This window comes from Cnephaeus nilssonii (genome assembly GCF_951640355.1).
Source record: "Cnephaeus nilssonii genome assembly, chromosome: 11".
NCBI classification, from domain to species: Eukaryota; Metazoa; Chordata; class Mammalia; order Chiroptera; family Vespertilionidae; genus Cnephaeus; species Cnephaeus nilssonii.
In genome coordinates, this window is record NC_137082.1 from 2,110,970 (window position 1) to 2,138,289 (window position 27,320).

General features: G+C 47.3%; 1 protein-coding gene across 7 annotated transcripts in view; it reads left to right on the forward strand.

The window, feature by feature from the left end:
• Nucleotides 1-27,320, forward strand: part of DIDO1 (death inducer-obliterator 1) — a 49,150-nt gene that overhangs the window by 5,843 nt on the left and 15,987 nt on the right. For 3 of the 7 annotated variants that reach the window (XM_079785156.1, XM_079785157.1, XM_079785155.1), the window contains exons 2-9: nt 7,895-8,066; nt 9,441-9,553; nt 10,412-11,234; nt 11,833-12,154; nt 15,035-15,253; nt 16,807-17,020; nt 26,277-26,736; nt 26,831-26,990. In XM_079785156.1, the coding sequence (XP_079641282.1) occupies nt 10,414-11,234; nt 11,833-12,154; nt 15,035-15,253; nt 16,807-17,020; nt 26,277-26,736; nt 26,831-26,990 (2,196 nt within the window). In that variant the 5' untranslated portion in view covers nt 7,895-8,066; nt 9,441-9,553; nt 10,412-10,413. Of the gene's footprint in view, nt 1-7,894; nt 8,071-9,440; nt 9,554-10,411; nt 11,235-11,832; nt 12,155-15,034; nt 15,254-16,806; nt 17,021-26,276; nt 26,737-26,830; nt 26,991-27,320 lie in introns of all 7 variants that reach the window. The other 4 variants (XM_079785158.1, XM_079785161.1, XM_079785160.1 and 1 more) reach the window with 4 other exon arrangements.

Consider the following 27,320-nt stretch of genomic DNA (forward strand, 5'->3'; position numbering starts at 1 on the left):
TTTGTTTGGAGAAGGGTGCTTTTGTGTGCAGCCTGACCTCCAGGAGGCTGAAGTACAGGGGAGGAGCTTGCCCAGGATTGCAGGCTGGGCTCTGACAAATGTTGGTTCCATGGTTTCCAGGAGCCATTAGGCCCTGGCTGAAACATGCTTCCAAGAAAGGTGCTTTCGGCTGTGCGTTTTAAGGAACTAAGATCTCTGATCTTTGGAACGATTCCGTGATTTAGCGAATATTCATTGCATCCTGTGTGCCAGGCACCAGGACAGAAGCAGTGACCAGAAAGTTGACCCTCCCAATCCTGTAGACAAGCCTAGCGGGGACATGCGAGGTCATCCCAGCTCCTTCATTGGGCTCTGTATTGTCAACCCAGCACCCTGGAGCCTGGAGCCCCGTTGCTCGTGTCTCTGTGACTGATCCACGATGTAAACACGGTATAGTCATCTCAGAAGACCCAGCCCTGGCCCCATTAAGAAACTTGCCGAATGTATTTCCTCAGCACCGTTTTCTGCTTACCTGTGTTCACCATGAGTTTAGGAATAACGTATCTTTTGTTTACTTCCGGTTTTCCAAGAGCCTTTCCTTATCTTACTATTAGATTAAATGTAAGCTATTTCAAGCAAAGTGAGTTCTGTTCTCATAAGAAAAAAGGGCACAAATAAAAAGTTGTATAATTGGCCTCTCCTCTTTCTTCCTTACTATTTGCTAGTACCCATGGTTACCAATTTCTTTCCTGGCAAAGGGTGGCATTCATAGCATGTGTGCTTGTGAGCATCACAATAGCTTGTTGCAGATGTGTCCCTGGGGCTTGGAGATGGGCACGCTTGGTGCTCCAGGTGGGCCTTGGTTCATGGGCTTGCTTTCACGTGGGGAAAGGGCTTTGGAGTGGGCACTTTGGCTCCCAGTGGAGCTTGTGGGTCCTGCTGTTGATACTGTAAGTACCAGGGGGTGCCTAATTTCCTAGGAGTTCCATCCCTGTAGCCTAGGGACTGGTTCTTTCTAGTACATGTTCCAGGACCTGATTTTTCTTCATATGTCTGTCCCATGATACCAAGTGATTTCATTTGACTCTTACAGAGTAAAGATTGTGTTCACAGGCCAGCTCTCTGTTGTCCTTGGGTCCCTGAAGTGTGGCACTGTGTCCCATAGAGGCCTGATTTCTCATACTCCTGGTAGACTCAGCAAGTTCACTAAGCAAGCTTTTCCTTACAGTTTGACTTTTGCATTTTTCTTATTTAAGTGGCGGAGTCACTTACAGTGTATGGAAATCTAATATTACCCTTTTTATGGCCAGCATTAAGTGACCTTGCTAATTCAATCACAGAGGTCTGTGATTGACAATTAATGGAAAGGCATCAGTCAGGAAGGAGGGGGCTAGAAACCGTCAAATCGAGTTCACTTGGTCCAGTGCCCACCTGATTTGCAGAGTAGTGGCTCTTGCTTAGGCCTCATTTTATTTTTTGAGTAAATTGTTACACCAAGTTGAATAGGTAATTAATTGTACGTGTTGTAATAAGAATGCCTGTAACCATGACTATAAAGCATACTTCAGCAGGTGGTGGTTACCTTGTGTGTAATTTTTATGAGGCAGATATTTCCTTGGGCATCAAATTTTAGATGAAATTTTAGATGCTGTGATTTTGTTTTTCATGTGCTGATACAGACACTTAGGTGGTACTTTAATACACCTTTATAAGACTGTAAACGGGGGCTTTTTCCCAATATAGCTGTACGATGATTTGGGTTATAAAGATAAATACACATATATAGAAAATTAAAGCAATATAAAAAAAGTAAGAAGAAAGCAAAAACACCACTGAGCCACGCCAGCTGGGCCTGACATTGTCATTTTAATAGGTGACTTCCACCATTCGTTGCATGTTTGCTCGCTGTGAGCCCTGACTGGTCTTGACGTGGTGGAATTTCCTTTTAGGAAACTGTAAGGTCACAATTGTCCCCCATTTCCCAGGCAGGAAAGTACAGCCCAGAGAGAGGTAACTTGCTGTTAGGTTTGCAGCTAGGGTTGGAGCCAGGGACATCCTGATATAAAAGCCATTGAGCCCCAGCCTCCAACCTGCTTACCTGAGGACTTAGCCCACATGTCAATGGGGGGGGTCATGTTGCGGTCAGTAGGGGAGGGCACTGCTGGCAGCCTTTATCGGGTCCAAGAATGCTGAGTGGTCCCCCTGAGGTGCTACCCTGCACCCCAGAGAGACACAGGCTAGGTAGGCGCTAGCCTTGGAATCTTAGGGTTTGTTGATTGTAATCTGAAGTTTTCCCTTTAGTTGTAAGACAGCCCTCCTGGGCATGCCTTTCTATCCGTGAAGATGCAGCTCTGTGTGGGTCCATGAAAATTGACACAGAAAATCCTGTTATTTATTCTTTAACACCTTTATTTAAGCTTAGACCTTTCCCACTACCCCAAAACCAAAACCAGACACTGGCCTCTGCTAATCTTGGGGAAAGAAAGGAAGATTCCAGCTGAAAACACAGTAATTCTTAACTTGTCTACAAGGTCTCTAAGCATCGTTTCTGCCCTAAGACCTGTAGGGGATGCAGCTCAGCTCAGGAGACACAGGCCTGAGTATAGGCTTTTGCTGTTTCTCCAGCCACATTCTCTGAACTTGGGGGCAGTCAGTGTGGGCGCTGCAGTCTCCTAACTGGAACCAGCCCCTTCTCGGCAGTCATGCGAAGCTGGTTTAGGAAAGTCGGGAGAGTCCAGAAAAGCCCGCTGCTGAAGCAGTGCTGTCCCTGCCCTGCAGTCTTCCTGGCTGGAAGGTCACTGTGGTCCAATAGGCAGCGGCCCTTAAGCTTCCCCCAGGAGTCAGCCATTCCCAGAGGGTTCCAAGTCAGGACCTGACCGCCTAAAATTACTGGGACCCCAGAGAGCTTTTGTTTAAGTTGTGTCTGTTGATATTTACTGTATTTGGCATTTACAATAGGGACATTTACTTATTGTAAAACAATAAACCCTTGCATATTAACATGAATAACGTTTTATGGAAACTATTTTCCAAGACAAAACCAACTTAATGAGAAAGGGGGCATTGTTTTACCTTTTTGCAAATCTCTTTTATGTCTGGCTTAACTGGCAGCAGTTTGACTTTCACATTTGCTTCTAGAATACTCCTGAAGGAGTGACCCATGAAAACAGAAACAATGTCTTAATGTTGTGTAAATAGTTTGACCTTGGAGACCTCCAAAGCCTAAGGGCCACACTGAGAACCGTTAGGAGTGCTTACTTTTGAGAAGTGCAAGTTTTAAGAAATAGTAGACTTCTGACTTTAACATGGGGGGGGGGGATGAATTACTTTTAGGAAGACAGGCAATGTCTTTGCATTTTCGAAATTGGCTCAACCACATTACTTGCTTTTGGGGAAAAGGCTGGTTTGTGGTCACAGGTGAAAGTGTTTCGGGGCACACCTCCCCTCCGCCCCCCAGTGGACTGCCTGAAGTGAGGCCAGAGTGTCTGCTGGAGGGGAGGGGGGTTGGAGGAAGACTGCTTTGAGCTGTAGGGCACTCTGCCCTGTAGGTGAGACAGATTCCTGAATGGGAGAGGCCCTTGGTTTTGTATGTTAAATGGCACTTGGCGTTTGTTGTAGGACACCCTTTAATTATACGTAACAACAACACTTGCTGCAGTGAAAATGGGGTGAGAATGGCCTGTATGGGGGACTGTGGGTGATCCCAGGAGACCCCAGCTGGGCACTGGGATCTGGCAGCAGTGCCCCCAAGAGGTGCCAGAAGAACGTCCAGCACAGATGTAATTGGGGCCCAAACAGACAGTGTGGATATAAACACAGTAGGGTGGCCAATTGTGTGTGTGTGTGTGGGGGGGGGGTCCTGGATTCTGTGTGTGTGTATTTATTTATATTTATATTTTAAATTGATTTCAGAAAGGGAGGGAGGGAGGGAGGGAGAGAGAAAATGAATTATTGATCGCTGCCTCCTGTCCACCCTACACTGGGGATTGAGCCCACAATACTGGGCACATGCCCTGACCAAGTATAAAACCATGACCTCCTGGTTCATAGGTCAATGCTCAATCACTGAGCCATGCTAGCTGGGCAGGTACTGTATTCTCAATTAACAGCTACAGGACTTGGGATATTGAGGGAAAGGAGTCCTTGAAGTGCCCAGCAGGGATAACTGGCAATTGGTTGATTGATTGATTGTTAATCCTCACCCGAGGATATGTTTTTCCATTGCATTTCAGGGAGAGTGAGGGGTTGCGGAGGGTGGGGGGCATCGATTTGAGAAAGACATATCCACTGATCGCCTCCTGCGCGTGCCCCAAGGGTATGCTCATGTTCTGTGGATGAGCAGCGAGTGTTTGTGACTTCGGACCTATGGGGTAGATGAGGGCGGCTACCATCAATGCTTGAAAATGGCACACTCTCGGGACATCCTGCGTGGTTGGAATTTCTGGGTATATTCTCATTAGTGACTACCCAATTAATAGAAACTGAATTGTGAGACTCGGAATTAAAAAGTCTGAGTCATCAGAGTCCATAATGGCGAGGTTATGTTGTAGCTTTTGGATGTAATTTCTGACTGGCAGGTCAGAATTGTTTCAAAATTTAAATGGTTAGTTTTGAATGTTGTCCCTGGGGATATGAGGTTTGGGCAAACATGGTTTGGCCACCAGGTGGGACAGGTCAGCACTGGGTAATCTCTTCGATAAGAAGTGGTTGTCATGCTGTGAGAGTAGGATCCACATTGTGGTTGGGTAGCATGTTGTAAACATGAGTCTCTTCACTGTGTAGCACTGCACCATTTGAAACAGGCCTCCAGGGTGCTCTGTGGTCGTGGGGTCGGCCTTCATGGTCACAGTCGCACCACTGACATTTGTAGTTGTTTTGTAAGTAACACATAACATTTTAGAAAGGTACTTATGCTTTTGTTTTTAAAACTTTTGGGGGGTATTTTTATTGATTTCAAAGAGGAAGGGAGAAGGGAGAGAGAGAGAAACATCAATGATGAAAAGAGAATCATTGATTGGCTGCCTTCTGCATGCCCTCACCAGGGGATTGCCTGCAACCTGGGCATGTGCCCTGACCAGGAATCGAACCATGACCTTCTGGTTCATAGGTCGACAGAGAGCCCTTGAGCCACACCAGCCAGGCTTTCTGCTTTTGTTTTTAAGAAATTCACTTCTGACTGCTTGACAGAGGTAGAGAATGGAGGGCAGAGTGAGGGTTGTTTTAGAATAGGTTTGGTGGGAGGCCGTGGTGGGTCCCTTCTGATAATGAAGCCCACGTCTGTGTTAGTGCTGTGCACGGGTGCGGTGTTTTCTTACACTGGTAGAAATACCTTGTCACAGGAGTCTGTCCTCTGTGTCCCTGGGTCCCTGGATGTCTCCAAACCCTTCCAGGGATTAAGAGGTAAAAACTCTCCACTGTGACAGTTGACGTTGTTTGCCTTTGCTGAGTTAACTGTTGGTGGTGCTGAAGCAAATTCGGTTGCTGACATCAAACCCTATAGTGTGCTCTCCACCTCTGCACCAGCCACTTAAAATGTGCCAGCCTGCCCAGCCAGCGTGGTTTGGTGGTTGAGCGCTGACCTATGAACCAGGAGGTCATGATTCAGTTCCCGATTGGGGCACATGCCCTGGTTGCCAGCTCAATCCCCAGTGCAGGGTGTGCGGGAGGCATCTGATCGATGATTCTTCTCATCGACGTTTCTACCACTCTCCTCACTTCCTCTCTGAAATCAATTAAAAAAAATTTTTTTTTTAATGTGCCAGTCTACCTTACTGTCTTTGGTGAAGCAGTAAAGACTATTGTTATTAAATCTCAGCCGGTAGTGTACATCTTCCTACCACTCCCTGTGATGAAGAGGCGAGGATGCGGTAGCACCTCTGCTCCACCCCAGATGGGAAGGGGGCTGTCTCCAGGAGGAGCCCCTGGGGGCTGTTGGGACCTGAGCCTTTGTACTTGAAAGGACTGCTGACAGGCTGCGGTTTTCAGACTGGCATTTGGCGGGCATTTTCTTGAAGATGAAGGATGTGAGTCTTAAGGAAAGAACTGTCCTATTGGTTCCTAACGATAAAATTCCAGGTTTCAAATGAGGGTTAGAATCTTGAAAAGCTTCTATCTGCCATTGTGAGCTTGTTGGCTTCCCAGTGTTTAAAGCTGTTTGAGGAGACAGGTGCCAATATTACTAGCACAGGTGTGTCCTCTGTGTCATCTGATGGACCATGCTGCGCTTGGACTTGTGTGAGTTGGTGATCCAGATGACCATATGGTTTCTGTTTCTGTGTTGCAACTAATGTTTATGACTCTGCTACTAGTCAAGGCTTGGTGTGGGTTAGCAAAGAACACCCACAACTACCTGGAAAGTTTCTTGTTTTAATTTTGGAAATAACAATGTATTTTGCATAAACAAAAGCTCTTTGGGGTCTTCAGTTTTTAAGAGTGTGGAGAGGCCTTGGGACCAAAAAGTTGAGAGTTGCCTTCCAAGGACCTTGATAGCGGAGGACCTCGTTCCTGGATTCCATTTAGCCATTGGGGTTGCCCTGTAGGTACACAGGCTCCGCGGTTGATAGCTGTTGAGGTTTATCTTTTAAACCTAAGGTTTCAAAGAGTTATTCCTACCTCAGCAGGGAAGGGAGCAGTCTTCAGCTGAGAAAAAAATTTGCGCTTATGACGGTTCTTCACCACCACCACCACCCCCTCACTTTTTCAGGAATGCCCACATTTTTTCCTTTGGGAAAGTTGTATTACTATGATGTGATTGAAAGTTTATGACCTATTCTCTTTGTGGTGTAAAGGGTTATACACTTAATTGTGTTAGGAACTTAGCACTTGACTATAGATGTAAATATGAAATATAAAAAAGTCCAAATAAGTGAACCAAATTGTCTGAAATGTCATGTGTTCTGAATATAGAATTTATCTCATTCCATTCAATAGAAATAACTAGATTTTTTCTTTTCTGATGAATTTTTCAACACTTAAGTCAAATCCAGACATATGTTGGTCTTTCAGAGTAACATAAATTAAAATTTTTTTTCATTCCTGAGAACATCTTAAATTTTGTTCTTGGGGTTTTGAAATATACAAGTAAGGTTTATTTCCAGTTTATTCTGAGAAGTAAAGTTTCTGAACCACTGTAGCCTCATTTTGAGACCAGTTTACCACCACATTTAAGAGATTTGGTGGCTGTGGTGACATATTTTACTAATGGGGTGAAATGGTCACTGTTGCTTTAAAAGGAGGAACATCAGAATGTTTGTCTTTGTTCTGAGTCACTAAGGAGACCACAGTTACAGGAGGCAGTTGGAGTGAGGCTAGGAGGAAACGAGGTGAGGTGGGTCCCCTAGGTTGGGGTGAGACTGTGAAATGTGTCAAAAGAGTACTTAGGGTCCCTCAGGGAACTGAGGCACGTTTGGTGGGGCTTAGACCAAGTGAGGCTGTTCGTTCATTCGAAAGAGTGTAGGAAGAGAGATGTTTTTAATATAATACATGACCTGTACCACTCTGATCCTTGATTATAAAGTCTTAAAATCTTTCTCAGGTTTTTTAACTAAAATGATGGTGTAGATGTAGAATTAAGGATTTTTAAATAATTATTTAATTTTGTTGTTCAGCCTTTTCATATTTTGTTTCTCTCTCTGTTGAGTTTATTGAGAAATAGGATTGATTGGGTAATAGCTGACACCTGATTACTGGTTGTGGCCCTCTCCATCCCACCCCACCAGGGCCCGTTTTCTCCTACAGGCAGCTCCACACCTGTCCTGGTCCCTGTGTGGTCACAGTATTTTCTCTAGAAGTCCTTGAAGGAAGGGAACTGTGGTGTGTGTTTTGGGGGGCGGGGGGGGGGGTGTTAGGTTTTTAAATTTTTTTTAAATTAGTTTAATTTATAGTTAAGACTTATAAACCATCTTCTTTCTTTTAGGAGCTCACTCTTGTGAATGGTCTCACGATAATCTGTGTAGTCGTCAGTGAGCAGTGGCTGGCGGCAGCAGTATTTGAGGCCTGGCTGTTTGCTTAGACCAAGTGCTTGCAACGGTCAGACTGGTTTTTTTTGAATTCAGGACTTCTGGAGGTGTCCCAGCATTCAGTGTCCGGTGGGTAACGTATCATCCTTAAAAGTTTGAAGTTGTGTTTTCTATTTCTAAAGTGGAATTCTATGTAAAGAAGGTGATACAATGTAACATTTATAAATGTTTCAAACATCCTAAACTTTAGCTGGGAAGTTTTTAGGTGAATATGGAATGATGTTTAGAATTGTTCTTTTCACCTTTTCTAAACTTTTGTGTGCATTCAACTGAAAAAGATAACTTACAGGTGTTTTGGTGCCCACATTCAGCTTATAAAAATGTAAAAGACGCCCTAACTGGTTTGGCTCAGTGGATAGAGCGTCGGCCTGTGGACTGAAGGGTCCCAGGTTCGATTCCGGTCAAGGGCATGTACCTTGGTTGCGGGCACATCCCCAGTAGGGGGTGTGCAGGAGGCAGCTGATCGATGCTTCTCTCTCATCGATGTTTCTAACTCTCTATCCCTCTCCCTTCCTCTCCATTAAAAAAATCAATAAAATATATATTTTTTTAAATGTAAAAGACTACTCACAAAAAACACACCATACACACATTAGCTCAAACTGGAAAAAATAACAATTTTATTCAGAGCAATTATTTTCCCGTTGGTTATTTTATTAGTGCATAGAACTTGACGCCATACGTTCACTCTGTGGTGAAGTGTACTTGCAGAGGAGAATTCCTCCTGCAGGAAACCACCCCCTGCAGGTGGGGATCGGGCTCCTTTCCCAGCCCTGCGGGCGCTTCGTAGGCCCAGTCCCAGACCCTCTGAAATGGAGGGCCTGGGGCTACCTGCACTTCTTGTGGGCAAAGGCTGGTTCAGATCCCTCATGTCTTTGGTAGGAATTGAGAATGGTGTATGAAATGAGGGCTTGATCCTCTTTTAAGGTGGCCCTCAGGTTTGCTACAAGTAGATTTGCAAGAGTAGAACACTTATCCTAAGAGTCAGATTTCTAGGCCAGATGGGCAAACAGTTGTAACTAGTGTGGTTAGTAATAACAGCTCTAACACGGCACATGGAAGGAGCGCAGCCCTGTTCTCAGGAGCGTGAGTGCTGTTTCTTACATTGAAGCTCACAGCATTATGAGGTCAGCATTGCCTCCTGGATGCAGCCAATTTCTGTGACTTGCTCAAGGTCACCAGCCAGAGCACTCTCTGTTGGAAGTTCCAGAAGGACCCCAATTTAGTTCGGCTGTGACTACAGAAGTGGTGTGGTCCTCCATGGCACACATGCTAATGACACAGCCACTCCTGCAAGCTTCTGAGTGGTGGGAGCATGAGGCCAAGTTCTAGAGTGAAGGGTGTGCGGAGCTGGACAGGAAATGGGATGACAGCATTTAGTGGGAAGTAGAAAGGAGTCAAGTTGTATATGGTTTTGAGTTTTATATATTTTATGTTTTGAAGGTCTTCATTCTATACCAGTCTTTCCCCTAGGATGGAACGTGGTGTCAAGTCTGAGTCATCACTAGCATTTACATGTGATTGAAGCCTGGACAGTTCGGAAAATAATTCTTAAGGTACATACTGTGTTCTTTGGGTTTTATTATTTTCAAATAGGAATAACGTTTTCACAAGCATGACCCTTCAGTAATTGTATTAGATGGAAAGGGGAAAGGGAGAAGAAATACACATTCAAGGTAGCCAAGGTTCAGTATTTCCTAAGTGTCCCAGTCATCTGTTGCTGCATAACAACTACCCCTAGAACTCGTCCTTTTGTATCTACTAAGTCAGAGCTCATCTGGGCTGTGGTGCAGGTCCAGCACACAGCCTCTCCATGGGGTCTCTCCAGCCAGGTGGTCGGACTTCTTATGTGACTGCTCAGGGCTCCAAAGCCCAGGACAGGAGCAGCCAGTATTCTCACCTGCTGGGCCCAGGACTGGCACAGCGTTCCATCCACTGTGCCCTGCAGGCAGAGTCCGCCTGACTGGGAGGGATGGCAGCCTCCTCTCATCGCAGCAAACACTGTTCTGGTCATGTCCTTGCTGCCCAGGACTGTGGCTCGTTTGAGATTTCCCCACTACCTGCTTTATAAGACCTTGTCCTCACCAGTTAAATGGCCAAGTTACAGATTTGCTAGCTGTTTTTTCTTCGTAATATTAGATGTATAACAATTAGAATTTTCTTCAAAAATCGCCTCGAATTAGTTCATGTCTCACACTTGAAGAAGCACTAGTCTAAATGACTTTTTTTTTTTACACTTAAACGCCCACCTTCACTGTTCATGGGTAGGAAGTTGATCCTTTCCTGTGGTCACGTGGGTGTCTCCCTCCTGTGAGATGAAGGCCGTCTCCTCTAGCTCAGTGCCTCACTGCTCACTCGCCAAGGAATGTGGCCTCATTAACGTTGGTTGTGGTTTGGTTGCATTTCCCCATTAGGTATGGATGAGAAAGGTGACCCGAGCCATGAGGAAACCCCCAAGGTCATCAAACCCACCAGTAAAGAGTTTAGGAAAACGTGGGGGTTTCGAAGGACCACCATTGCCAAACGAGAGGGCGCTGGGGACGCGGAGTTAGACTCTGTGGATCAGCAGCCCCAGCAGCAGCAGAGCCTCTCCTTGCGACGCAGTGGGCGGCAGCCAAAGCGGACTGAGAGGGTGGAGGAGTTTCTCACAACAGTCCGGCGCAGAGGGAGGAAGACGGTGCCTATCTCCCCTGAGGACCCTAGTGAGCCAACCTCTTGCCCAGTCACAGATGTCGAAACCGCTTCTGAGGGGAGCGTCGAGAGCTCCTCTGACAGTAAAAGTGGGCCCAAGGTTGGCCCCACGGGCAGTAAGGGACGACCAGCCTCATCTGCAAAGACCAAAGGAGATGATGGTGAGGACGACACCTCCGATAGTGATAGCGATGGATTGACCTTGAAAGAACTTCAGAATCGCCTACGAAGAAAGCGTGAACAGGAGCCAGCTGATAGGACCTTGAGAGGAGTCCAGAGTCGCCTGAGAAAGAAGCGCCGGGAAGAGGGCCCGGCAGAAGCTGTGGACGTGGAGGTGGCCGATGCCATGGAGAGCTCCCCACCCGGCCAGCAAGAGCCCGCAGCTGAACAGGCAGCTAGCAGTGACAGAGAGGGGAAGTCAGAAGGGCGGACGGCCCCGGGAGTCAAAGAGGAGGACCCTGGAAGCTCAGTCAAGCACAAGCCCGAGTGTGAGGTGTATGACCCCAATGCTCTCTATTGCATATGCCGTCAGCCTCACAACAACAGGTAGGCCATGGGCACGGAGGGTGCTGGCTGCCCCGGGCTTCAGGGAAATCCATGTGAGAAAAGCGGCGGATTTAGGGTTATGGAGCTGGGCTGAAGGAGCAACTTGTGCGTTGAAACATGAACAAGTCATTGTTAAAGGGACTCTGGAGCCATACATTGCATGCACTGTGGTCGCCGTAAGCCACTTGGGGCTCTTCACTGCCTTGGTCACACTAGCCACGTGCAGTCAGCGGCCAGAGTGCAAGGCGGCAAAGGCTAAACTACCTGCCACCCACTGTCATCCCAGAGATCGCTCTCAGGTGGCACTGCTCTGGTGGTGGTAGGGGAGCTGTGGTCTGGTTCTTTGGGTGGGAGAAAGGCGTTGCTCTTTTGGGGAGACAGTACTGAGCTGAGGTGGGGGGATACCAGGAACCCTTTAGTTAAAATGCTCTACTCAAAACAAGATTGAGTGAACTTGCTTGAATGTTGAGAATGTATTGTGTTTTTATCCTGTCTCTACTTTTCTGTACGTTTGCATTTCTTTAACAATGTTGAAACCAATTTGTCTAAAATTGAGTATGTATCTCTGTTTCCATTCCTGGTTATTTTCCAATTTCAGATTTATGATTTGCTGTGACCGATGTGAAGAATGGTTTCATGGCGATTGTGTGGGCATTTCTGAGGCTCGTGGAAGGCTCCTGGAAAGGAACGGGGAAGATTACATCTGCCCCAACTGCACCATTCTGCAGGTGCAGGACGAACCTAACTCAGAAACCACCGACCAGCAGGAAGCAAGGCTGCAACCTGCAGACACTGACAGCACTGACTGTACGAGTATTGGGACCATAGAGCAGAAATCCAGTGAAGACCAAGGAATAAAGGGGAGAATTGAGAAGGCTGCAAATCCAAGTGGCAAGAAAAAACTCAAGATATTCCAGCCTGTAAGTATTGCCTCCTGGCTCAGTGATGATCTGACTTGTGCTGACAAACATCAAGAGGGAGGAGTTTGGTTCTTTTGGAATAATTTAGGCTTCCCCAGAAGCAGCGTCGTGTCTGATGGGGGTGGGCTGGGAGGAAAGCGGTTGTGTTTTGTGCTTTGTGAGCCTCCCCATCCCTGCCCCTGTGGGACTCCGCGTCCAGCTCATAGACTGTTACTGCTGACTCACCGTTTTCCTTAAATGAACTGATGGACTGGCTTGTTAAAAATGAGTCTTTCCCTAAGTGTTCTTTATGGAGTCTTATGTAACAAATTCACAATCATCTTGGAGTTACTGAAGTGAGTGTGCCCTCGTCTTAACTGGCACCATCTTGATAGAACTTGGGGTCTCCCCCCCGGCCCCCCCAAAAGCACTCGTGAGCATTTAATGAACTTCCTTCTGTGTGGCTTCAAGCTAGCAGGACACAGCCTCTGCTAACACCCTTAGTCTTCTCCTCAGCTCTCCTGAAGCACTTGGCCTCCACCATGACAGGCTGCTGTGGGAGCCTCCCCTTTCCCAGGCTCTGGTAGCCTGATCGCACCACGTCAGTAATAGGAGCAGCTCCTGTCTTGTGTTTGGCAGCATTTGTGTGTCTGCTCACTGACCAAGGCGCACAGTTGACTAAGGTTGACAGGCAGAAGCTTGGGTTCTCTTTAGGTGCTGATGCCTTGCACCTATTAGGTGGTATTTGTCAAAGTGGATCCTGTGATGATGCAAGCCACCTGCATTACCTCGGCCTCCCGGGTGCTTCCTGTGCTCGCCAATGTGGCTGTGGCCGTGGCCCCCATGGCCCCAAAGTTTTCAGGTCTTCCTCAGCCTGGGTGACATGTTGGTGGCTGAGAGCAAGAGAGCAAGAAATAGTGCTCTGAAACCTACCCACTGGAGATGCTGAGGGGGGCGGTGGCAGCTTTCCCTGACCACTAGGGTTTTAAGTTACCTCAGCCAGGACAGCCCCCAGCCCAGTGTCTGGTTCTTGTCCACAGCTCTGTTTGCTCTGTCCTTCTTTCCAGCTGGTTTTTAGGGCTGTGATTCTTCGTCATGTTTTCCATGGATTGTCAGCTTCCGCTGTGGAGAGCTGTCTTGGGCTCTCATGATTGCCCTGCTCAGGGCATGTTTTCACTCCCAGTTTTCCTGAGTCCCAGCCACCCTTCACCAGCCGCCCTGGTGTGGTCAGCTGGGCTGGTGGGAGGGCGCCCCCGCTGGTTGTGCCCCGCCTGTCCTGCAGGTATCCGGTAGGCAGAAGGCTGTGAGATGACCATGTCGAAAGGGTCTCTGCCTTCACACCCCGCACTGTGTTAGTGAGAACTGGAGCCTTCAGTACAGCTATTGTGAGGTACTGCAGGTACTCAATGGAAACATTAGTCATTAGGAAGAGTTAACAGAAATGTAAATTAAGTGGGAAAAGCCATCTTAACCTTTTGCACTCGGATGTCGAGTGTGACTCGACACGGTTAGCATCAGTAGCAGCTCGTATGTCGAATTGTATTGAATGTATCAATAATTTGAAATATTAAAAAATCCAAATAAATAAGTTTGTATGAAAAGAAACTCCAGATTTTTATTCTACTGCCGCGCTTTGTAAAATCTGGGGTATTTAAAAAATTAAATCCCGAGTAGAATAAAGGAATCGAGAAAAAAGCAAGCGAGTGCAAAGGGTTAATTTCATGTCTTTAGTGTCAGTGTGTTTGAGACTATGTACGTTTAATTTTTATCTTGAGTGAAACTTGGCTTCAGTAGAAGAAAAACTATTATCTCAAGTACTTTAATGTGAGACATAAGATTTTGCTCAAGAACATTTGAGGGATGTGTTTGTATGTTTGGTCTTGACCGTCAGACGTACTCAGCTTATGATACGTCAGGCTTCTAGCGCCACAACTACAGACTTGGCAGGAAAACACGTACTTCCTTTTTTTTTTTTTTTTTTTTTTAATATATTTTATTGATTTTTTTTACAGAGAGGAAGGGAGAGGGATAGAGAGCTAGAAACATCGATGAGTGAGAAACATCGACCAGCTGCCTCCTGCCCACCCCCCACCGGGGATGTGCCCGCAACCAATGTACATGCCCTTGACCGGAATCGAACCTGGGACCATTCAGTCCGCAGACCGACGCTCTATCCACTGAGCCAAACCGGTTTCAGCAAACACGTACTTCTTAGCTCAGTTTCCACGGGTCAGAAATGGGCCTGGCTAAGGCCCTCTGCCCAGGGTTGTCCTAGGCTGTATCTCAGGGGCCGATGGAGGCCAGCGTCTCAGGCCGGGCGGGTGAAGATACACGTCCAGAAGCTTTCATGTCTGTGAAGGTGTCCTGTGTGGTTTTTGTAGCATGCTTATACTAAAAAGGTATTTATCTGGGATTCAAACCTAACTGGGTGTCTTGGCTCTCACCTGCACCCTCACCCTCAGAGCCAGCCACTGATGGCCCTCACAACAGGGCCACTTTCTTCAGAAGGAGCAGCACTGTCTCCTCTCCTGTAACAGGCCCAGTTTCTCTGTGAAGCATTTTCGCCTGATTGAATCAGACCCTTTCAATTAATCCAAAAGCATCTTAGTTACCTCTAAAAAAAATCCCGTATGCGGGAACCTAATTGTGGATGTGAAAGCACATGTGCAAGGGACAGAGTTGTGTTCTCCACGAGTGGCATGCAGGCAGAAGGTGCATGTTTTACACAGGGAAGTCGATTCCTGTGCTTTGAGTAAGTAAAACATAAGTTTTATTCACATTAAACATACTGTTAGTATCTCTTGATTAAAAACAGTCCCCTCAGTACTAGAAATAGCGGTTTTACAAAGTACCTTAACTGCTTGAATTGGTAAGTCTGAAGGCACATGTTCTGTTCTGCAGGTCACAGAGTCTCCTGCTGCCGCAAAGTGTATTGGGCCTGGGTGCTCTAGCGTGGCGCAGCCCGACTCTGTCTACTGCAGTAGTGACTGCATTCTGAAACATGCTGCTGCCACCATGAAGTTCCTGAGTGCAGGGAAGGAGCCAAAACAAAAACCCAAAGAAAAGACCAAGACCAAGACCAAGCCAGAAACGCTTGTTCTTCCCAGATGTGGCGCTCAGGTAAGCTGACCAAGACCACCACCCCCATTGGAACAGTCAAAGCCTAAGTGTACCCATGTTCCAGACTCGCTGGCTTGTTTGTAGAGTATAGGGGAAGCGGCATAGATGGAAGTCAGGTGCCATCCCCTCTTCTGTTGTCCTCCACCTTTTCCACCAGTCCTGTTGTCAGAATTACCTGTGAGTATATATTCTCACATTTTCTTTTCTCTGCCCTCTAGCTGAGGGATTGACTAATATGGACACAGTAAAGCAAACCCTGGCAGCTAGCTGGCTGCTATTCCTAAGCCAGCCATCTCCCAAGAAGTATTGGTGACCATTGGAGCCCATGTGGGAAGCGACGTCACAGACAGCCAGCAGGGCTGGGGAGTGGGCTCTGAGGCGAGACTGTCTCACTGTGAGACCTGGCTCTCAGGTGGTCTGGCTTTGAGACACATGTGACTTGTCAAGAGTCAGGGTGTTTCGAGAATCACAGGCACTTGACTCCCACTTGCATGCCCTCCTGGAGTTCGCTTTGGTTGGCATGGCTGTGGGATGGCCCCATTGCACTTGTGAGCGTTTTCTTGACATAGTTGAATGCTTATTTAGCGTTTAGATGGCCTAACTTTTATTTATTTACTTTTGTTAATTCCTTACCTGAGGGTATTTTTCCCATTGCTTTTAAAGAGAGTGAGAGGGAGGGAGGGAGAGAAAAACATTGATGTGAGAGAGACATGACTGTTGCCTCCCACACGCACCCCAACTGGAGAAGGGGAGCAAACCCAAAACCGAGGTACATGCCCTTGACCAGGAATCAAACCCGAGACCCTTTAGTTCAGGCGGATGCTCTAACCACTGAGAAACACCTGCCAAGGCTAGATGGCCTGATTTTTCTTTCTTTCTTTTTTTTTTTTTTTTTATTTTAGAGAGGAAGGGAGAGGGAGAGAGGGATAGAAATAGATGATGAGAGAATCATCAATCAACTGCCTCCTGCATGTGCCCTGACCGGGAATCGAACCATGACCTCCTGGTTCATAGATGGACACTCAACCACTGAGCCACACTGGCTGGGCTAGATGGCCTGATTTTTAAGGCTGGTAATTTTGAATCGACTGCTGTGTCCAGTAAGAGTGATGGCGCAGGATGCCTGCTGGAGAGCATGGGCGTGTGGGTCCCGGCCTTTTGCCCAGCGTCGCCCTCTCCTACTGTGTTGTGGGCAGGCACACTCTCATAGTGGCCCTTCCCACTTGGCTCTGGCCTCTTCACCAGACCTGCTCAAGGGACTTGTTCTGTATTACCTGGCTGCCTCACACCTCAGCTGGAGGACAGTTATTCTGTGTTGGGCCTCATGTCACTCAGAAGTTGAAGCCCTTCCCAGCCATTACGGTGGAATGCTGATGGCTCAGCTGGTGGTGAGTCCTGCTGAGGCCTGGTGCTGAGCAGGCGTGGTGCCCAGGCGCAGGGTGGGGTGGGAGCGTGAGTGACCTTAAGCATGTTCTCACTTTCATTGAGAAAGGGAAGTGAATGAAGGTTAACTTTTGACCTCCTTAATAATTGGGGTTTTACTGATTATCCAGGCAGGCATTAAAGTCTCTTCTGTGCCCAAGAGACCTGCTCCAGACAAGAAAGAGAATGCCATGAAGAAGGCAGTGGTGGCCCCTGCTCGGACTGAGGTCCTTGTGAAGGAAACGACTTGCGAGAGCAGCACGCCATCCTGGGCGAGCGACCACAATTACAATGCAGTAAAGCCAGAACAGACTGCTGCCCTGTGGCCGTCACTGTTGTATAAATGTATGTATCACCTAGGGGTGGCTTCTGGACCCTTCCCTGTCTTTCTGGATGTCTGTCCACTCAGGACTGTCCAGAACTAGGAGGTGTAGCCAAGCTCAAAGCTGCATCTCCAGGGATGGAAGCAAATACCCGGGAGCCCCAGGGGCTCCGCTTAGCCTGTTTGCCACAAAGCTCTGCAAACCTCAGTGTTGAATGTGGCACCTGGCAATTGAGGTCTAATCTGTTTTCATTATCATACATTGGTAAGTATTTGGTATTGTTGCCAACAAAGTCCAATGAGTAGGTACTCTTGCCCGGCACTCCCAAGTTCATCACCATCCACACTACAGGTGCATCATTATCACAGCTCTGTTAGCTGTGCAGGTTTCCACACTGCCCTTTAGCACGTGTGATCATCACTTCCTTTGTGTGCTGGGAGCTCTTTCTGCAAATTGATGTTGCACTGATAGTCAACTAAAGTACGATTTCTGAGCTGAGAGAAATTTTTCATGTTCAGTACACATTACATATCCACATATACACACTCCTGGTCTCACGCACCGAGCGTCGTGTGTGTCAGGTAAGTGGGCGAGGTGTCTCCTAAAGCAGACTCCACCAGGGGCCTCCAGACTTCTCTGGATGCTGGACTGTAAGTCAAGCCTCCCCACCCCCAAAAAATGAGTTGAGGTACTGCCAGTACGTCTTGGAAATCCCAGATTTGCTTATGCACTAGGACCTTTTGTTTGTTGTTTTTCAGCCTAACCAAAATTAAATTGATCTGCAGGGTACATCTTACTATATTACTAAGGTTATTTTTATTTGTGCTGTCTTTTATACTGTTTTATGCCCTTTTTTCAAGCACTGAAAGGTTAAAAAGGCCTGAATTCCAAGATTATAGAGCTGTTCTGCTTTCTCCTTTTAGTCACCTTTTAACGGTCACCGAGGGAGGGTACCTGTAGGTAGGCGCTGGGCTAGTATAGTTAGAAAATGTGTAACTCAGTGCTCGCTTTGAGACAGTAATGGCCTTAATACCTAAGTAAATTGCAAAGTAATACTAAATTTTTTATTTTAGGAATACATTGTTAAGTACAGTTAACCTGTATTAAAATGAGTTGATATATTTTAGATTGTTTAAGAATTTCATGCTCAAATTTTCATCAAGTTATAGCACACCTGTGAAGTAGCACTTTTATAGAGGCTGAGAGCGTACCTAAAAACATGCATCACTTATGTGTGAACTGATGGGAGCCGTGACTTTGGAGTCCTGTGTACTGTGCTCTAAGTGGATTACAGGATACAGGACGCAGACTCAGGAAACACGGGCACATCTACCAAGGTCCTGGTGACTGGTTTCCATCTGTTGACTAGAGCTGGAAAGCTGCTCTGAGGCACCTGTGCGGAGTTGTGAGGACAGGATGGCTCTCTCCCTGGACTCTAATCTCACTGTGACCCTGAGAGAAGAAAGGAATTGGGGGAGGGGAAGTACACCAGGGGCCCATTTCTCTGCTCACAGACTGGGTTTTCTTTTCTTCTCCACCTCCTCTTTCCATATCAGCTCCTCCCTGAAGCTTCATAGGCTTTAGTTGACAGAAAGTTGAAACAAACTAATGACTAACCCTTCCTAGCACACTGCTACGCCAGAGTTAAAACTGATGGATATCCAGAATTGATTGAGTGCATGGGGGACATTTTTGAGTTGCTTTTGATCGTTTTTTGTTTTTTGTTATCCCAGAAATGTCATCTTCCCAAAAAATGATTGGGAGGGACAGTAAAAGGGTCATTGGAAAAATACTGACTTCAGTCCGGGTGAGTAGCAGTTGTGTCTACCTCTGACCCAGATGATCCTTTCACAGTTGCTATAGCACACACACAACCCTGCAGCCCCATGAGGACCCCCCCACCTGCCTCCCTGGCCGGCTTCCGAATGGGCTTTTCTGTGTTGGGATGGTGAGATTCAGGTGCACCTGATGCTGGGACACTGGCCTGGGCATGTGGAGCCTCATGTAGCCCAGAGAGCCAGTATGCTGCTCCTGGCAGTGCTCCGCGCTTCCCTCTCCCGTCCTTGTGCCGACCTGGATTGTGGATGCAGGGACAACTGTCCGTGAACATGGTGTGGGACCCTCCGATACCACATCGAAGTTTGCTCTTCCTCATCATGAAAATATCAGTAGGTCCTTCGTGCTCTCAGGGTAATGCAATTAACATACACTCATTCCTGATTAATTTTTTATTTAAATTGTTTTTGAGGTTTTCTGTGCTTGTGGAAACAATTGTTTAATTTCTCCCCCAAATCAATCATGTTTGTGCTTCTACAGTTTTATTTTTTTCTCTTCATTTCTACTATTGGTTCGCCTTCCATTATTGTTAAGGCATGGAGAGAGCTTAACTTTTTTTTTTCTTTTGTAAAATGCCCCAGGTTTATTAGAATATGGAAGTGGGATTCTGGTATTCATATTCTAGTATTTTGGGCTCCTTAAATGTCTCATTAGGTGACTTAAAACACGGGATCTGAACAAATTTTGAATGAAATACGAGATTTCTACAGTTTCATCTAGCTTTGAGAATTAAAATGGAAAACCCTAAGAGAACCAGGACACCCAAATCCGGATGGTTGGTTAAGCATGTTGCCCAGATACAGCATTTCCCCCAGTCCCTGTGTGGCCATGCAGATCGTCCACGAGCTGTGGAGAAGTGGATGGAGAACACGGACTCTCACGAGGGTGACTAATGGCGTGGGCTCCAGGAGCATATATCACAAATCATCAGAGGAAACAAGTTTCCTGTAATAAAATATGTGGGGGATTCTAGAACCCAAGTATATTTTGTAGACATTTAAAGCGGGGACAGGGGGGTCTTTTGTTTTATCAGCTGCGTGAGCCATTTTTACCTGTCTCTTCCAGGATTGTCAGTAGCAATAAAATGAGGCTGGGACAAACCAGACTTCGTCCATATGAACCAATTTCTCCCCCACCTCTCCTCCCCCCCAGCCACCCCCCACCCCCTTTAGAGGAAAAACCAAAGCTTGTACTGATGAAGGATTTAGCTGGACAACTGTTTTTAATGCTCTCCATACAGCCGCAATTTTCTTGGTTGTCAGTGACATTCTTTTGGTATTTTACAGTGTTGTACTTTTATAACATTAAAATACCCAACTATTCAGGTAATTATATCGGGGAAAGGTTTCATGTACATAAACGTAAACATTTGAGATGAAAGCCCTCAGCAGCACCCTGTGCTGGAGCCCCAAGGGAGGGAGGGGTGCTAAAAGTTCCAGCTCAGGGTGTGTCCTGATCCCTCCACCTGCTCTTCAGTGACCTATGACCTTTTGGAGCTTTGGGCCCATCTGATACTGCTTGCCACTCTGGTGGCATCATCAGTGTTAGAGCCCAAGTATCCCTTTGAAGAAGATGCTGCAGGTCTTCCAGTGTGCTACACAAGTTGTGGGTCTATTTGTATAAAATCATAAAATACTATTCTTGATGTTTTTGCATGGCACAAAACTGTGCACATAGTTATATTCTTAGCTTCTGAGAATTAAAGACGTAAACTTAGAAGATGGATAAGAAGTTTTGCCACTTTCATTTGTTTAAATGAAAGAGCATCTGTAATTGCACAGGTGGACCCGGAGGAGCTCGGCAGGAAGAGCGCCAAGGTAACTGCTGTCTAGCCGCTGCATCTGCACGGCCACCCGCCTGCCCTGGGTGTCCACTCAGGTGACCCTTTGTGACCTGGAGTTCACAGGGAAGGTCTCATGCCCCTGCCCCCATCATATTGGTTGAAGTAGTAAACAAGTTGGGCACAGATGTTGGTTAAACTGTAGCCTTATTCAAGTGAGGAGACTGCCAGGTGACAGTGTGAGGTGGCGGGAAAGCAGCAGCTGCGCTCCCTAGGCCACTGCCCCCCGCCAGGCTGGCTGCCCCGTCCTCTTGATTACACGCCCGGCTCCCCACGAGGCCTTGATCACATTATTCTAGTGTTAGTGGTGAAGGATAATTGGGTCAGTTCTTGCATATGCTGTCAATCCAACGTGAATTTGCAAAACCCTGTATGTGAGACTTAAAATGAAGAAGGGCATTAACCTCCAGATACATACTTGGTTTTGGGCAAGTTTCTTTGAAGAGGTCTAGGCAGCTCTCCATATAAGGTGTAAATCACCCAAATAGGACATCAGACAAGTCAACTAGAAAGATTTGTGGCCCAAACCACAGCCATTCAGACCTCTTTAGAGACATCCTAATGATAAACCGTCTCCAGTCTGAGCAGCAGCTGGGAGGTGGCTTACACTCGTGTTCTCTAGGAATTTGTTTTTTCTAACAAAAGCAAATCAGTACTTATTGAAAAATTCAAAATATTTAAGCAAATGCATAAAAGCAAAACGATTTGCTGTTACTTGATTTTGGGGAAGAATCTTAACAGGAAACCCAAGTTGCAGTGAGAAATGTAATTATACCTGGGCCCTGCTGAGCTGAAACTAGAGCTGAAGTCACCACGAACAGAATTCACATCCACACTTGTTCCACTGTGTCCTCCGGGCCCCACTCTGGCTCTGTTACAGAGACGGCTCTTACAGTGGTAGCTGCCTCAGTCTGACTGCCGAGTGGCTGTGGGACCCAATGGGTAGTGATGGTGTGGAGTAGGGTGCTGAGTCAGTGGGCAGCTCCATAGAGGGGACACCCCTGCCAGGGCCTCCATTTGCTTCCCTGCACCTGTTATAAGGTTGGCTCACTGTCACACCACATGCTCACTTAATTTCTTTGGCTCTTAACAGCCAGTCACTAAGAAGCAGGCCCATCTGGGTAGCAGTGTGACAATCATTTTGGGGGGATTATATTGGCACATTGAGGAGGAGGAGGAGGTATATATAGCATTATGCAATTGCTCTGAAGGCTTCTCACCAGGCCCTGTGCCTGTGCTGGTTGGGTGTACCCGCATATTTACTTGCAGTCCTGCTATAATTTCATTTGGATGTCTGCAGTCTCCATGCAGGAGACAGCAGCAGTGCTGGTGGAGACCTGTGTCCTCCGGTCTTCCTTCATTGAGGCCCGCCAGTGCCACCCAGAGGCCAGCAATGCCCCACAGCCTGCCTTGCAGTGTGATGAGGCCCCTCGCTCCATGCTTACTGGGAAATGAGCCAATTAGAGAGTTGCTGATTACCGGTCCCTGGGAACACCAACCTGCTTAGTTCTACACTAGGCCTCACCCCAGCCTTCCGTTCACATCACACGTGGCCAGCAGGTAGAAACAGGGCAGCCCTGTCTCCTACAGCTGCTAAGGTGTCTGGCTCCCCAAGTCAGCCTGGCCTGGAGCTCGGGACAAGCAGGCCCCCAGAGTGGGAGCTAAAGGCGCCTTAACTGCCAGGACAGCCCAGACTGGCACACTCCCAGGGCCACCTCTGCCCACACTGCAATCACTCCTGATACTGCCAACCTTGCCACTGCAGATCAGCAGGGAGTTCAGCAGCTCATGGGGGCGTCTGCCGTCCCCTGAAACCACCCCAGCATGGGGTGTGCTGCTGCTTTTCTAGAATGGGTTCTTCCTCATTGGTTATCAGAATATTCCCTGCCCTTCCAAAAAGATATACACAACGTAGAAATTAATTTAGGTGGTTTTGCAAATTTGATTTTGGCTCTACTCAAAAACAGTGTTTCTGCCACTGAGAATGTTCCTGCACTGCACTAGAGCCACTGTCGTTCCAGAATGTCCCAAGTCCAGCTTTCAGTGGGGCCACGTGTGCCAATGTGTAGCAGTTGCTGCATGGAAGTTTTTGCAGGTTGTAAATATGTCTCTTCAAAGTAGAAGAGATTAGTGGCCAACTTGTTGGAGTCCACCAGTTTCAGACATTTTACCAGTAATTAAGTGGTACCTGTTTATGCTCTTAGGGGGTCAGATAAAGGATGGTGAAGGTTGACTTTCAAGAGACAAAAGGAACTAATTTTATGAAATAGCATGATGGTTAAGGAACGTCACCCCCTACTTTTTAAGTAGATTGTGTTTACTTGTTAACACTCTTGGGTGACAGGTCATTTTAATTGTGTGTGGGAGATGTTTTAAAAGTAACCTCTCAGTGGGTTTTCCCTGAATGAGAAAAAACAGGCTAGCTAGACCAGAAGTACAGATCTTAGATTCTGATCTGGAGACAGACCCAGAGCTTTTGAAGTTAATACGAGTTTGTCGCATGAAACAGAATGTCCCACAAGGTTTGTTCCAGGCCCCATCATGCGGGGGTCCTGTGTTCCAGTCAGGCATCCTCTTCAGGTGTTTGGATGTACCTCGGCCAGGCCTTTAGAGTTTGTTAAAAGTGTGCTACTAGAATACTCAGCAAGATATAAGTTTGTCAAAGGCAGTGACTGAACTGGTTTCAGGTCCCAGTTTTCATCGTCAGCAGTTCATTCCTCCGTGACTGCTGATAGCTGACTTCCCTGCCTGGTGCTCGGTGACCTCTCTCTGCCAGGCAGTGCTTTAGACACCCAGGCAGCACGGGCTCCTCAGTGCTACAGCCCCTCCCCCCTGCGGCTTCCCCCCCTGTTATTGAACCTGAGCTTGAGTGATCCTGCAGGCAAGGTGCTGCAAACCTTAGCCGCATCCAAACTGGTAAAAATGAATTCCCAAGTGGCCTCCTCCTGGGGTATGTGGACTCAGTCTGATGAAGTGACACGTAGAAATGCTTTTATCTTCGTTCTTGTCCCATTTCTCATTCTATCAGACTTGGGAGTGTGCTTTATTTAGAAACGCAGTTCCCAAAGCACGGAAGCCTTTAGAGGTGAGCCTTGGTGACAGTAGGCATGGGTAATGACAAGCAGGGCAGGTGGAGAAGCGGGCTGGCTGAGGCCTGGAGCCCCAGCAAGCTTGGGGGTCTGGTGCACAGCCACCTTAGGCTGGGGTAGGCAGGGGGTGTGAGGGCTTTGGGAGGAAAATATGGGATTTAAAGTCAGAACTTATGATAGAAACAAGGGACTTGTAACACTGTCCTAGCTTTTGGGTCCTGGTGGTGCTGCTGCACAAACTGTAAAATTGGGTGATTTCATTCATACTACCAAGTGGAAGGAACTTGAGGTCCCCGCGTGCCTTTAGCAAAGCCCATTGCTGAACTGGCCTCACCTGCTGCTGCAGGCGGGAAGTGCTCGGGTGGTGGCTCTGGCTCTCTGCCAGGGCGGCCACAGCTGGTGGTGGTGTCTGCCTGGGCCCTGGAGCATGAACACCTGGGAGGGCGGCACCTGGAGAAAGGGTCTCGCCTCTCACCCGATTTCAGACCGTCTCCCTGGTTTGCTGGGAGTTAGAAGGAGCCGTGGTGGCTGACTGGTGATTGATTTTTAATCCCTGGGTAAGATTGACAGCTCACTAGAGCATCATCTATGGAAGCCCTGCCCCATTTGCACGTATGGGAGTCTTAGAGGCTCACTGCTGCTGCTGCGCCAGTAGTCTGAGAAAAACACCTACAGGAGGCGCCTTTTACATCGGTCCCTCGTGACCTGGTCGGTGTCCTGGCTCGCTTACTGGGCCCACCTGTTCTCGCCATTCTGCGTGTGTGTGGAGCAAGGGCCATCTGTAAACCTGCCGACCTGGCTTTGGTCAGCTGCACACCCCTGGGACTGAGGGGCTCGGCATCTGTCTTAGAATTGTCTTGTTTCCCTAAAATCTGAAGTATGAAGGCCTGACAGGATTAATGTAATCCATACTTTAGCATGCTCTCTTTAAAATAAAAAGTGCTGGTGTCAAAATTTTTGTTCAAGTTGAAGGGTTTTGATATGTTTTGAGCTTTTGTCTACAATTCTTGTTTGGGTTAAAAGTGCTAATTTACGGTCTTACCAATAATCAAATATAACTGGTAGATTTATTTATTTAAATATAATATTTTTATTCATTTCAGAGAAGAAGGGAGAGATAGAAGAAACATCAATGATTAGAGATAATCATTGATTGGCTGCCTCCTGCACTGGGGACCGGGCCCACAACCCGGGCATGTGCCCCCCCCCGACTAGAATCGAACCTGGGACCTTTCAGTCCACAGGCCGACGCTTTATCCACTGAGCCAAACCAGCCAGGGCACAAACTGGTAGTTTTAAATGAGAATGTTTATATCAGAGCACAATCTGTTCTTGTCACCTTAGTATAAGAGTGATAAGTCTTCCCATGTTACAGATTTCTGCCAACTTTCCTGTGTTTTATAAATGGCATTGTATTGACTTTTGTCCAAAAGAATAATGAACACTTGTGGGTAACCTCCCCCCAAAGGACTCTTAATACTCCTTCCATAGCCTCAAGGGCCCGGAGGCAGTCTGTGACCAATCCTGAAGAGATTTTTTTAAAGTCATGTTTACAAAGAAATTGTACTCAAGTTCTTAGTGAAAGTGCTCTTCTGAATCTACTGTTTTAAAATATATTTTTATTGATTTCACAGTAAATCATTGTCAGAGAGGAAGGGAGAGGGAGAAAGAAATATCAATGATGAGAGAGAATCATTGATTGGCTGCCTCCTGCACGTCCCCTGCTGAGAATTAAGCCTGCAACTCAGGCCTGTGCCCTTGACTGGAATCGAACCCAGAATCCTTCAGTCTGAAAGCTGACGCTCTATCCACTGAGCCAAACCGGCGAGGGCCAGTAAAGCATTTCTTTCTGAAATAAAGTATGGTCACGATCATAAATATTGCCAGAGGCCTTAATTACACTCCATTTCTGAATTTGATAATTACTTTTACAACCCTTTTCCCTAAATCAGTGTCTCATACAATAAGGTCTGGTGACCACCCCCCCACCACCCATCCCTTAATTTTCATACTTAGTAGGATTTTAAGGTAAATGATTTGGGGTGGGGGGGGGGGCATGTTTTCTTTGTATTGGTTTCAGGTGTGTACGGCTTAGTGGTTAGAGTTAGACTCACATACTTTGGCCCTAGCTGGTTTGGGTCCGTGGATAGAGCGTCGGCCTGCGAACTGAAGGATCCTGGGTTTGATTCCTGTCAAGGGCATGTACCTCGATTGCAGGCTCTGCCCTGGTCGGGGGTTTATGCAGGAGGCAACCAATCAATGTGTTTCTCTCACATCGATATTACTCTCTGCCTTTCTCTCTTCCACTCTCTTAAAAATCAATGGAAAAATATCCTCAGGTGAGGATTAAAAAAAAAAAATTATATACTTTACATAGGGTTCCCCTCAATATTTCCAATACCTCAGCTGGGGCCTGGTAAGTTTTGCTAGTTTGAGGCCGAGTGTGCTTTTCATGTCACCTGATAGTGCACTGCGTGCCCTCCTGCCTCACTAACGTTGTGTGTTCTTTGCAGCCATGAAGGAAGACCGGCAGGCGGAGAACACGGCAGCTGCGATGCCGAAGAAAGTGGCTGCTCCAGGCCCTGCTGTGGGCAGCAGGCAGCCTGCAGCCCGGAGTCTCCTTCCAAAGAAGTCCCCTCCTTTCACAAATGTGCCCAAGCCAGCCATCAGGAAGTTGCCCTCAGGCTTCAAGGGCACTATACCCAAGAGGCCATGGCCCTCGCCTGCCCCCTCAGGCAGTGTTCCTGCCACCAAGCAGGCAGGGCTGGTGCCTGGTGCCACCACATCTACTTCCAAAAAGCTGCCAGGCTCCTCTGCCTCGGGGGGAGCCGCCAGGAAGCCCATGGTGACATCTGTTCCCTTGGCCTCTCCAGCCCCAGGACGCCTGGGGGCCTCGAGCACCACCCCATCACAGCCAAATTCACAGATTCGGCAAAATATAAGGCGCTCCTTGAAGGAAATTTTGTGGAAAAGGTGGGCTGTTGTGCTTGATTATCTGTTAAAGTGGAATATTGCCGCTGTTGAGTGAAGTGCAAGCTCAGGGTTTACACAGTTCTGTCTCTTCTAGAGCCAGTGACAGCGACGACCTCATGATGACAGAGAACGAGGTCGGGAAGGTTGCACTCCACATCGAGAAAGAGATGTTCAACCTCTTCCACGTCACTGACAATCGCTACAAGAGCAAGTACCGCAGCATCATGTTCAACCTCAAGGACCCCAAGAACCAGGTGTGTGCCCATGGTTCAGGGCTGGGCGTCCTGCCGCAGAGTGCACGTGTCCTCTGGGCTCAAGTTGAGTGACACGTCATTAAACCATACATGGCGTTGTGAAACATTCCTGCCCTTTCTGTGGAAGCTAACAGGCATTTTTGTTCCCTTCGACACTGGCCATCGGTGTAGGGAATAGTGCTGCCTCCTTCCTTCCTTCCTTTCCTTAGCTGCAGCCCTTAGCTTCCTCACTGGCTCCCTGAAGTCCATCTGTAGTTCACCAGATTCATCTCTTAAATGTGGCTGTAAAATTGCTTTCTCGTCATTTCATTGATTCCAGAATAAATTTAA